We start from the raw sequence: 13177 nt of genomic DNA, 5'->3' as shown, positions 1-13177 counted from the left end.
TAGCACATGTAGAATGTATTTACAACAAATGAACACGTGTCAAATATGTGCCTAAAACTGAAAGAGATCCGGCATAACATTCTGTTGAAATCAGACATCCCTTTTTATAAATCAATTGTATGAATTAAGTCAACATTCAACAAATGAGTGAACCTTTAACACATATTGTGTATAAATTTGAAAGCTGATCAACAATTAGACTTCTATATCATATTGAAAAGGAATTAAGGAGAAAATGAAATTATACTTTATGTGAACCCGACATCGGTTCAGACAGCACTTATATTTTATTAACACAGTGTCTGTTTTTTTGTTAAATTATTATTATCATAGCGCAAAACGAGTATCATCTACAAAGTAGGAGAACAATGAAATGGTAACAAAATATACGTATATTATTCCTGGTAATAATGAATATTTTATCAATTGCATGAACATGTATATGCTGCTTCAAGATCATTATAATGCTGACAGCTATATTATTTAATTATAATGCTTAATTATAGCAGTCAAATAATCCCATGCATTGTATTCACAGTACGTCAACAGTAAATATATTCAAGTTTGATCTAACCTTATTAAACATAATTCGCGTCTATACATACCCCACAAGTTAGTTTGATTATTTGTACCCTTTTATATTATATTGTTAGATTACGGCCTTTAGAATTGTTTAAAATATAGAGTCTTCTCATTATTCCCACTATTCATTACGTTTAAACTGTCTCCATGAACTCAGTGCAATTCTTATACGTAGGTTGTATATACAAGAATTAATTTTGAATAGTTTTGTTAGCGACGAAGTTCATTCTTTGAACGAAATTTGTTACACATCTACGGTAGAATTGCTTTATGATAGAAATCAAAGTAGAAAATTGAAATAAATTCACATACTGTGTGTTCTACAAAATTGATCTCATTTGACCAAATTGTTACGTTAACAAAATGTACCTAAACATGTTTTAAATAGTTTGTCACATGAGTTAATTAAGATAGTGTTTTATTTCCATTGTTCACTGTTAGTTGTAAAGTATTTTGACCTGCAAGGTAATTCAGATCATAATCATTTCAATGTTTTACCGCTTAAATATATGGTAACTAATTTCACTGGTAAATCATAAATTAAACTTTGCAGGACGTGAACCAGTCTAGAAGTCAAACTATATAACTATGTGTCTTTTACTTGATTAATGTTAATGTTATTGATATTGACAATGTATAACAATAGCTAAAATATATAGCAAGTGTTAAAATATATATTTGTTTTGTTGATAAAGTTGTTGTTCAAATACAAATTTGATAACATTGGTATTTTTGTCGACGATAATGAATGTATTACTATTTTATTTTATTAGTTATCTCAATACATTTGTTGAAAACAAAAACGCTGAACTTAGTTGTATTAACTTCATGAATCATAAGAATAAATAATTGATATTTTTTTATATATCAAAAGTGAAAATTAAACATATACAAGATGGGATGCAGAACTATCGCCATCGCGAAAAATAACTGACAAAAACATGATGATAGTTTTTATAGACGTTTGACTTTTAAATATTACATTAGAAAAGTTCACTTTACGAGCAGTTAATCCAGTGTCAAGTAAAGATGGTACAACATGTCCCTGGTGAACAAATAAATATACGAATGCAATAAAATTTATTTTTCATACTGTGCACGCTTGATTACGCTAACAAAATCAAAACCTTTTATTAACACTTATATAAATATACTCTGTATTTAGGTTAAAGGGCGATAAGTCTTAACTGCATGTGCTTTAAGGTGTCGTATGGCGAACTAATTTTGAAACATAACCTGTTTGTTAAATGATATTAATGTTCGCGTCTGTACTTTGATAACTTTGTCAAGATTTATATCAATTTCTTCCATTTTTTGTAATAATAAAAAAACTCTTTATTCATTTATTAAACATGTCTTTATGTCTAAATATTTCACATTATGAATGTCATCCCCATGTTTTTCCTCTTTAACGCTCGACAATATTCCATGATATTCTTTGTTGTTACAATCTGTTTCCTAGAACGGAATTACTCTTCATTTGCAATTTCTGATTCATATGTCTGAAAAATTGTCATTCCAGCCATTGTTTGAAAACTCAAGTATCCCTATTAAGTCGTTCATTCATTCCTTTTTCATCCTAATTACATAGTATTACCCAGTACCACTACCACAGCTATTTCTTCAACACCTACTGAAAGTTCTACTACTACCACAGCCCCATCCTCGATTGAAAGTTCCACCACTACCACAGTCCAATCCTCGACTGAAAGTTTCACCACTACCACAGTCCCATCCTCGACTGAAAGTTCCACCACTACCACAGCCCCATCCTCGACTGAAAGTTCCACTCCTACCACAGCCCCATCCTCGACTGAAAGTTCCACCACTACCACAGCCCCATCCTCGACTGAAAGTACAACCACGAGATCTACGACAACTACCATAGGATCCATGGTAACCACATCGCCTAGTACCACTGTCGTTATAGCAACCTCCATTGCTTACCCTAGTCAGAGTGTCAGTTCTACGTCAACTACTTCTTATACTATTACTACTACTCCTTCTTCTTCCACCGCCTTTCCTACTCCTACGTTGACCCAGTCAGTGTCTACGGCTGACCCTGACGGAGGTACACCACCACTTACAAGCAAAGAAGTTGCAATCATTAGTGGAGCTATCGCAGGGACTGTTATACTGATTCTAGCAGCCTCTGGGTATGCTGTGTACAAACGCAGGTCTAACAGGGCGGATAGTCGAGCGAAAAGGTTTTCTAACACATCATCACAACCGTCTACTATTCAGGGACATATCATGGATGATGGCTACTATGAGCTTATCACGCGCGAGAATAATACAGGTTCTGCCGGTAAAAATTACTATTACAATGGCCATCAGCTTAACCCAGGGTTACAGAACTATTCAGACAGGGATATATTAAAAAACTATAGCTACGTTTACAGGGGAAAGCGTTAATTGCAACCAATGACTAACTTTTTGTCATGCTGTTGAAATCCAAGCATCCGTATTATCCATCACTATCATCAACCATGAATCATCGCTGTTTCTTGATTTATTTTTAGCATTTTCACACACTTTGTCACTATATTTATTGCATTCTATACAATCCCATCCTAAAATCTTGGTATGACATTCTTTCTTTAGAATTTGTAGTGGTTAAATAATTAATTTGTAAATCCCTTCCAAAGATATAAGCATAAATTTCAGATTAAATGTATAGGGTATTAAACGTATTAATCAATGATCACTCACAATATAATTACGGCCTGAATAGCCTTCTTCAAGGGCGAAAGTCCATCTTGTTTTTTCTGGAGTAGAGAGTTGCTGTTGTGAGTTGTTTTAAAAAATACAATACATGTGATGATAATATACATTTTGTAAACATCTTGACTATTTCAAACTAAAACATCTGTTTAAGATATAGCTATCCGTCATTTTAAATAAATTAATTGTATAATTGACTCCATTTCATTTTTGAGCACTGCCTTGTTGACGGAAAAAACTATCTAATGACCAGTGTGTGTGTGGGAAGTATAACATTTAATATCACACTTGTTTCTCATATAAAAAATAAATGAAGAATTGATAAATATACCGTGGTGTGATATATTACTGCCCAGATATAAATTCAGTTCTTTCAGAACCAACATTACTTAAAATTCACACTGATGTGATTGTTTTGTAATGATAAAAATAGTAATTTTTTCTTCACTTGGAAATTATAGAAAACGTAAGTAACACGTTATCTTCATCAGTCATGTAAAGCAATATTGTTATTATTTTGATTTTTCTTTTGTATATATGTTTAAAACGGTTATGAAAGGATAATTTTCATAGTAGATCCTAATCAGAGAAATCAGTTTAGGAATGATAGAAGGTACAATATTATTAAAGGCATATGATAATATATTTTTATAAACCAATATATGTTTCGCTTTTACATACGGACACAATTAATTTGATATGTAAATATACATTTTTATGTCTTGCTGAATGCTTATACATTGAAAACAAAAGCAATGTTGTTTTACCATGCAAGATCCAGCACGTGGTCGTTCCATATACCTCTACCAATGCTAGTTCTGTATGCACACACCGAACTTACGTGGATGAACATACATCGGAAATGTGCACATCCTCTTAAAGAATTTATAATACAACCCACCGTCTTTGGTCTGATTGAGAAAACACCCAAAACAAAACAAAATGAAAACAACACTAAATTTGTGAAAAGAGTTTATGAATCACTATCTTGAATAATTGATGAAAATGCCCCTTTTTCGAAGATTTTTGTTCATTAAAGATGTGATGTAATCCATTTATTATAAGCTAAAGACAATTTTTTGTTGCCAATATATATATATATGAGTACACGGTGTATTTGAGCTCATTTGCTTTCTACGAAATCGACCAACGATGTCGTTCTTATAACAGCTTTATTTGAATATGCTATGTCTTCGATTCAATACAAAGATACATGTGTATAATCTTTTTAACGTGCATTTTATGTGTCAATACTAAACGGTAGGTGCATTATAATTAATATTAAGTAAAGTGTAAAATCTTATATAATCCGATTTTGTACATTATTGCATTCAGTGAAAATAAAAATCATCAATTACATTTTTCCCTGTTCGTATCCAAACTATTTAAGAAAGTGACAGTAAACATTTGTACTCTTTCATTGAAGGCTTGTTTATAAATTTGAAAGCAACACATTATCAAATTTCAGTAACCTTGTAACGCTTATTTTAAGCGTTTTCTATAATTAAAGAGCTCCGTCCCACTGCACTATGGATTATCGTATATATAGTAATCTTTCCTTAATTTCGTGATGGACATAACTGTAGCACAGGTGTGCCAGCTCACCCAGTCGATCAAACGTTTGTACAGCAATCGGAGGTCCAGTGTTCGAATCCTGAGTTTGTAGCTGTGGTACGGGAATCCTGGAACTAAAACTCCAGTTTGAGGAAATGTTATGCTCTTGGTAATGTTGATTGTTGATATTTCGAATGATAATTATTTTCGTATGAATTCGTAGTTATATTATGATGATGTACCTTCTCCGATTTTGTGTTACTGTTGCTTTGTTTTTTGTAAAACATGAAGAAATAGCTTTGTATACCGAAATCATTTTCACGCAATTAATTAACAAAATCTTATTTGGTCAAGGATTTTGAAAACAAAAAGAGAATAAAAGACAAATATTGTTGTCAGTGTTAACTCTTGACTGTTTGATTGTTGACATGCTTTAAGTGAGTTACAAAAATGCTGGTTTGAGCACAGAACCTATGCTTGAGCATGAGAATAATGTCATGAATACGGGCCTATTTTCCTTAAACAATTTCAAGTGTTTCTATATAAACATTTCCTCTGTTCATATTTGACCTTAATTTTAACGATTTTGAGTCAAATGCCAATGTCACTGAATATAACTTGGAAAGGGTTACCCACACCGTGTCTTCTTGTGCACTTTTCCGTAAGCAATATCTGTGATCTTTTTTATTGTATGCATTTTGTGCGTGTTGTATAGAGTAATAAAACTATTTTTCTTCTTCAAGACTTATTATTTTCATGTTGGTTAAAGAAAGTTGCATTTGTTTTGCTAATACAATCGTATTTAAACATAATACACCTAAGTTCGTCTTTAGATTATAAATATCAATCTCAAATTACCTTTAATAATATAAACCATACATCAATATATCATCTCATCAATTGAATTTACAATAAATCATTAACATTTATAATAACACGTCTGGATGTAACAACGTTTTTCATTGGCCAACAATCAACAGACCATAACGTTGTTACACCACCTTATTAGTGAACAGAAATGATTTTCATTACCTTTGAGATGATAATAGATATTATCATGATGTGTTTGTAAATATTAGCGGAATATGTACCATATTAGAAAATATCGACAAAAAAATGTTACAAGTGGGATAAACACTTTAACATTTTACTATGGGAATTAAAATGTTTTTTGCAACAACAATTTTTTTTTTAATAAAGACTGGTAGCTTCGTTATACATTATACGATGAAGACGCACATATGTTGAGTATTATTAATTAATATTGAATATTTAAAGATCACGGTACATTGAAACTTCGTTTGTCCGGACATTTACATAAATACATTCAGAAAAACAAAACCCCGGATACTTTTTGCCTGGTGTACGATTGCACATTATCAAAAATTTCTAAAAATGTATGTATCATGTAGGAGCTACATATTATCTAAAACATGTGATAGTCAAATTGGTCGAATACTGAGCACTTACAAAATACAAGATGTCTTGTCTGTGGAAAATGTAACCTACACAATTATTATTTGAGTGTAGGAGAAACAATGTGATCACTAACGACTCCAACAACCAATTTAGTTGTATTAAGTTTAAACTGTAGGTAGGCCGTTTATCAATTCATGATCATGTAATAAATACCCGTAATTTTACTAAATCAATTTAAATTAAAAGCTGTAAGTGGACTTGATTCGAAAAAGAATATAGGCAATGAATAATATATGAAATATATGTCACAGTGTCAAATCGCCAGGAAAAACAAAAGCCAGTGTTGATATGTAAAAAAAACAATCAAAGCAAAGATACATGGAGTCATCAGTCGCTCCGGAAAGGTAAGCTTTTCCCCCCACCCAATTGGCACCTGACGATGTCTATCTCTATTTAAATCCAGTTAAGTAAGTTGGTCACCAGTTATCTAGGAGATCTGTAAAAGGCAATCAGTCTGTGACGATACAGGAACGACAACTCCATAACGTTACTGAAATTACTTTTATATCTTAGTATCATTGATGTGTCAGATTGCTTGAGGATAAGCACGGTGTATGGCAGTAACTTGAAGCATGACTATACAGATACATTGTGCATACCTTAGGTATAATAAACAGATTGTTTCTAGATTTATTTAATTAACAAGCACTTTCTGCTACCACGTACATAAGAGGCTGCACATGTTTTAATGACTGAATCAATCATCTCCATGAACTTTACACAAGTTGTTCCCTGTTGAACGAAACAGCGTACAGTGTCTATTTGGAGTAAGAAGCGCATATGCACAAACAAAATACATTTTATTGCTAGACCCAGATGAAAACAGCATTTGAAGTGGTTTTTCACAAGTCTTTATCATGGAAGTAAACCGATGGCTACGATCTTCTGAAGCCAACTTTCCTTCTGGACACAGTCTATTACAAACTTTCCAACGTCCGCTCTTGGCATGGAAATGGACGCTCCTGTCACAAACTGGTTCTCCTCTGTCTTTATCTCCTTACCTGTAATGACGTCACGTATCAGAAATCTTAATTCATATTGTTACTGCACAAAAATATCGAACGTTCTTTCACTACTGTTTGTTTGGTTTCAATTTCAGATTCTTAATCCTCGCGACAGCTAAGGTCTTTTGACGACAGTTTACACATATGATTTGACCGACCATTCGATGGTCGCTTTATCCTGTAATGTTTCATAACTTTGTGAAGTTGATATGGTACCATGAGACCCGATCCGTTAACAGTATTGCGATAACGCTTCTTAGTGTGTATTTTTTTTTTATTAGAAATGAGTTGACAGCGTCATATTTGTTTAGACAAAATGGCAGAATACTTTGAGTTTTGGTCAGACAATGTTCACTGTTACAAAACATTATATCTTACTGATATCACATCTGGGCATGTTACTTCATATCATTGTCCATATTGACCACCACGCTATTTGTTTATCTACCACGGGACAAAGTTTGATAACAAGGTACAACAGGTGGGTGACTGTTTGGTCAATAAGGGCAGAAAGTAAGCTAACATTGCATTGCACATCATACTACAATTGCATTGCAGGGTAAATCTACCCCATGGGATCTTCACAAACACAGCCCAAGTAAAATATAACAATACACTATAGCATCAACAGACAAATGAAACAAACAATAGACCATAATATCAACATATAATTCGAATATAATAATACATCTAAGCAACAACACCAGTAAAATATAACAATACACCATAGCGTCAACGGACAAATAAAACAAACAAAATAACCCCCAAACAATACACCATGATATCAACACATAATTCGAATATAATAAAAAATATAAAAATAAACCTTAGCGTGAACACCCAAGTAAAATACAACAATACACCTTAGCGTGAAAACCCAAGTACAATACAACAATACACCTTAGCGTCAACACAAGTACAATACAACAATACACCTTAGCGTCAACACAAGTACAATACCACAATACACGTTAGCGTCAACACAAGTACAATACCACAATACACGTTAGCGTCAACACAAGTACAATACCACAATGCACCTAAGCGTGAAAACCCAAGTACAATACATCAATACACCTTAGCGTGAAAACCCAAGTACAATACAACAATACACCTTAGCGTCAACACAAGTAAAATACCACAATGCACCTTAGCGTGAAAACCCAAGTAAAATACAACAATACACCTTAGCGTGAAAACACAAGTACAATACAACAATACACCTTAGCGTGAAAACACAAGTACAATACAACAATACAACTTAGCGTCAACACAAGTACAATACCACAATGCACCTAAGCGTGAAATCCCAAGTACAATACATCAATACACCTTAGCGTGAAAACACAAGTACAATACAACAATACAACTTAGCGTCAACACAAGTACAATACCACAATACCCGTTAGCGTCAACACAAGTACAATACCACAATGCACCTTAGCGTGAAAACCCTAGTACAATACAATAATACACCTTAGCGTGAAAACCCAAGTACAATACAACAATACACCTTAGCGTCAACACAAGTACAATACAACAATACACCTTAGCGTCAACACAAGTACAATACAACAATACACCTTAGCGTCAACACACAAAACACATAAACTACGCCATAACAATAACAAACAACTAAAGTATATCAACACACCTAAGCCTCAACGCAGGCCAGATATAACAAAACACTATAGCGTTAACTCACAAGTGATTTATAGCAATACACTATAGCGTCAACACACATGTAAATTATAGCAATACACTATAGCCTCAACACACAAGTAAATTATAGCAATACACTATAGCCTCAACGCAGGCAAGATATAACAAAACACTATAGCGTTAACTCACAAGTGATTTATAGCAATACACTATAGCGTCAACACACATGTAAATTATAGCAATACACTATAGCCTCAACACACAAGTAAATTATAGCAATACACTATAGCCTCAACACAAGTAAGATATAACAAAACGCTATAGCGTTAACTCACAAGTAAAATATAACAATACACCTTAGCTTCAACGCACAAGTAAAATATAACAATTCACCCTAGTGTCAACTCACAAGTAAATTATAACAATACACCTTAGCTTCAACACCCAAGTGAAATATAATTCACCCTAGTGTCAACTCACAAGTAACAAATAACAATTCACACTAGTGTCAACACCCAAGTGAAATATAACAATTCACCCTAGTGTCAACACACAAGTAACAAATAACAATTCACCCTAGTGTCAACACACAAGTAAAATATAACAATTCACCCTAGTGTCAACACCCAAGTGAAATATAACAATTCACCCTAGTGTCAATACACAAGTCAAATATAACAATATGCTACAGCGTCAACATGTAACAACAAAAAGGAAGAATCAAATTAGAAACAAAACACCAAAAATGTCTCTAGTGACTGGAGGAAAAACAAACTCCTCCGAAAGAAGAAGTCTTTTCTACATACGAAACTTAACCAAAGAAAGTCCGAACCCAAACGATGTATCTTTTAAATTCTTACTTAAATCTGAAAATATCGAGAATATAAAATATTTCAATGAAAATCCGGGTCATTTTTGGAGAATTTTCGCAAAATTATATACAGCAGTGGAGACATCGTTTATAATTACCGTAGCGATGATTTCTCATACTTCACTGACAAATCTATTTTTTCTGAGGAGACATTCTGTCTTCTACACCTATGAACATAGCCTACGGTAATGCGGTTCAAATATGATAGGTATGCTGATAAATTAACAACGAAATATCAATAATCTAATAAGTTAAAGATTACCACTACTTGGCCCATCGGCCAGCCCGGATGGCCTAACGACAGTGTAGCTGAGGTCTGAACAGTGATCCACAAGATAGTGTTCCATCTCCGCCATATTGGATAAAATGTTCCCTATCAACAGGGGCCTAAATATCCACTCCACCACCCAAGGACTTCCAGCGGCTTCTGAAATGAGTAACGTAACTGTCAATTAAAATACGATATGATATTACCGCGTCTAAACGAGGAGTATGATGATGGACATATAATGCCGTAACGTAGAAATCCAATGTAAAGCATATGTTAAACATAAGTGCAAATTAAAGAGATTATACCATTTGGAATAATGGTTTCAATAACTTTTTTTATGAATATTTGCTAACATTTTGATAAAACGGCATTTTGGTAGTTGTTTAGCTTCATACTATTTTTGTTGTTGTTGTTGCGTTGAACATTGTACTTTGACCTACTTTCGGTTCCCGTGGAGGTAAGACAGACCAGGCGTGGGGCTTTATGGTAGAATATTGTATTGTGTTGCTTTGAATATTGTACTTTGAACTACTTTCTGTTCCCATGGAGTTTGGACAGACCAGGCGTGTGGCTTCATATTAGAATATTGTATTAAGTTGCTTTGAACATTGTACTTTAACCTACTTTCTGTTCCCATGGAGGTTGGACAGACCAGGCGTGTGGCTTCATATTAGGATATTGTATTAAGTTGCTTTGAACATTGTACTTTGACCTACTTTCTGTTCCCATGGAGGTTGGACAGACCAGGCGTGTGGCTTCATATTAGGATATTGTATTAAGTTGCTTTGAACATTGTACTTTAACCTACTTTCTGTTCCCATGGAGGTTGGACAGACCAGGCGTGTGGCTTCATATTAGAATATTGTATTAAGTTGCTTTGAACATTGTACTTTAACCTACTTTCTGTTCCCATGGAGGTTGGACAGACCAGGCGTGTGGCTTTATGTTAGAATAATGTATTGTGTTGCTTTGAATATTGTACTTTGACCTACTTTCTGTTCCCATGGAGGTTGGACAGACCAGGCGTGTGGGTTTATGTTAGAATATTGTATTGTGTTGCTTTGAATATTGTCCTTTGACCTACTTTCTGTTCCCATGGAGTTTGGACAGACCAGGCGTGTGGCTTCATATTAGGATATTGTATTAAGTTGCTTTGAACATTGTACTTTGACCTACTTTCTGTTCCCATGGAGGTTGGACAGACCAGGCGTGTGGCTTCATATTAGGATATTGTATTAAGTTGCTTTGAACATTGTACTTTGACCTACTTTCGGTTCCCGTGGAGGTAAGACAGACCAGGCGTGTGGCTTTATGTTAGAATAATGTATTGTGTTGCTTTGAATATTGTACTTTGACCTACTTTCTGTTCCCATGGAGGTTGGACAGACCAGGCGTGTGGCTTCATATTAGGATATTGTATTAAGTTGCTTTGAACATTGTACTTTAACCTACTTTCTGTTCCCATGGAGGTAAGACAGACCAGGTGTTTGGCTTCATATTAGAATATTGTATTGTGTTACGTGCACATTGTACTCTGACCTACTTTCTGTTCCGATGGAGGTAAGACAGACCAGGCGTTTCGTACTTGAAGTGCGCATGGCGGTTACGATACTCTTCATTGAATCTGTGTAAAATGTCACTCTTGACCTTCCAAGAAACCCCTGTGTATTTGTTCCGAGGCAAGACACCACAGCGTCACAGTCTTTGAGGTGAGGTTCCAGTTCCTCAGGTTTAAATATATCAACTTTCTCTACCTATGTAGAAAAAAATATTACTTCATAGCAATGTATATATCTTCTTTCCAGGACTTATACGTCATGCATATTAAAATAGGATTTTTATAGAAAAATATAATCAGTCTTGTAACTATGAATAGATTGGTTCCTCATCTGTGTCTTATTCTATTTATCATTTGAATCAGATGTGACACATGACAATTTAATCGCTACCAAGATATTTTGGAAATCAAGTCGAGATCTGTCCAGTAGATTTGTAGGAAAGCCGCAAAAATTATAGCCACTTTATTTGTATCGCTTTTGATCCCCATGTACTTAAGCTGTTATAATAACAACTTGGTTAAAAACTTTCCACTTTTTCGGGAAAAGGTGTAGTTTAAAGCAAATACTCAATTCAGACACCTTTTACCTAGTCCCTCACGTCTCCATGAGGAACAGTGACTTTACTTGTAAATTTTATATATATACAAATTGGGATATGATTTCATCTAAATACGAAACAGCTATCCTGACACTTCTGACTCAGTCTCTTACCGCCCTGGAGAGTCAGTCCCTGAATTGATACAACTTTTGATCCCTATTGCATAAGGATAATAGCAACAAAATTGGTTGGATTTTGCTCAGGTATATCGGAAAAGATATCATTTCATGCAATAGTAGACGGACGATGAACGATTAAGCATCATTATATAAGCTCACCCGTAACAGATGAGTCTAAAATAATTTTGTCAGAGATCAGTACTGACGGTTTATGGAAAATAACATGTGAGATATTCGTTACCAAACCAAAACATATTCTAGTTAAAGAAGAAACAAAGCATTGCAACATTATATTTAGTTTTCTCTGTTGTCAGTGTATGTGAATGTGTGGGTATTGAGTGCATTGGGATTGAATGGCTTAGTACGAGGGTAATTGTATATAAATGGTTCATGGCTTGAAGAGATGGAAGTTAGAAAGAATAACCTTCAGTTTGTCATCTTTCGTTGTTAACTTCCCAGGATTCCGTACAAGAGCGGTGACGTAATATCCTTTATCAAGTGCTTCTTTTACAGCGAATTGTCCGCTTGGACCTGTCGCCCCGAATATAGCAACCCTCATGTTTGAAAAAGTCTTGTTGAGTTTCAGGCTACCTGGTAAAATAAAATTAAAACAGAAGAATGCTAAGTGAAAATACTTGAATTATATAACTCTGAGGTCAATCTTAGAAAGTCAAGAACAAAACTGACTCGGTTCGTTAGATAAAAAACTTTTACGGAGTGGCTATTGACACTCGGGCTAGATAACGAAAAAACG

The 13177-nt window shown here is 34.2% G+C and overlaps 2 protein-coding genes across 2 annotated transcripts in view; one reads left to right on the top strand and one right to left on the bottom strand.

Annotated features, from left to right (window-relative positions):
* Window positions 1–6043, top strand: part of LOC110441546 (A disintegrin and metalloproteinase with thrombospondin motifs 6-like) — a 78762-nt gene extending 72719 nt beyond the window's left edge. The window contains exon 29 of the mRNA XM_021484725.1: window positions 2174–6043. Coding sequence (XP_021340400.1) covers window positions 2174–2997 — 824 coding nt within the window. The 3' untranslated portion in view covers window positions 2998–6043. The remainder of the gene's footprint in view (window positions 1–2173) is intronic.
* Window positions 6044–6825: 782 nt separating this feature from the next.
* On the bottom strand, window positions 6826–13010 carry LOC110441547 (flavin reductase (NADPH)-like). Its single transcript, XM_021484726.1, has 4 exons — window positions 12848–13010; window positions 11691–11901; window positions 10139–10303; window positions 6826–7340 (listed from the first exon to the last, which is right to left on the bottom strand). The coding sequence occupies exons 1-4, from the start codon at window positions 12980–12982 to the stop codon at window positions 7195–7197; spliced, it is 657 nt and encodes a 218-aa protein (XP_021340401.1). The 5' UTR covers window positions 12983–13010; the 3' UTR covers window positions 6826–7194.
* Between the last annotated feature and the right edge of the window lie 167 nt (window positions 13011–13177).

This window comes from Mizuhopecten yessoensis, unplaced genomic scaffold (assembly GCF_002113885.1).
Source record: "Mizuhopecten yessoensis strain PY_sf001 unplaced genomic scaffold, ASM211388v2 scaffold716021, whole genome shotgun sequence".
Lineage (NCBI taxonomy): Eukaryota > Metazoa > Mollusca > Bivalvia > Pectinida > Pectinidae > Mizuhopecten > Mizuhopecten yessoensis.
Note: the sequence above shows the minus strand (reverse complement) of the source record. Positions and strands in the feature narration are given on the sequence as shown.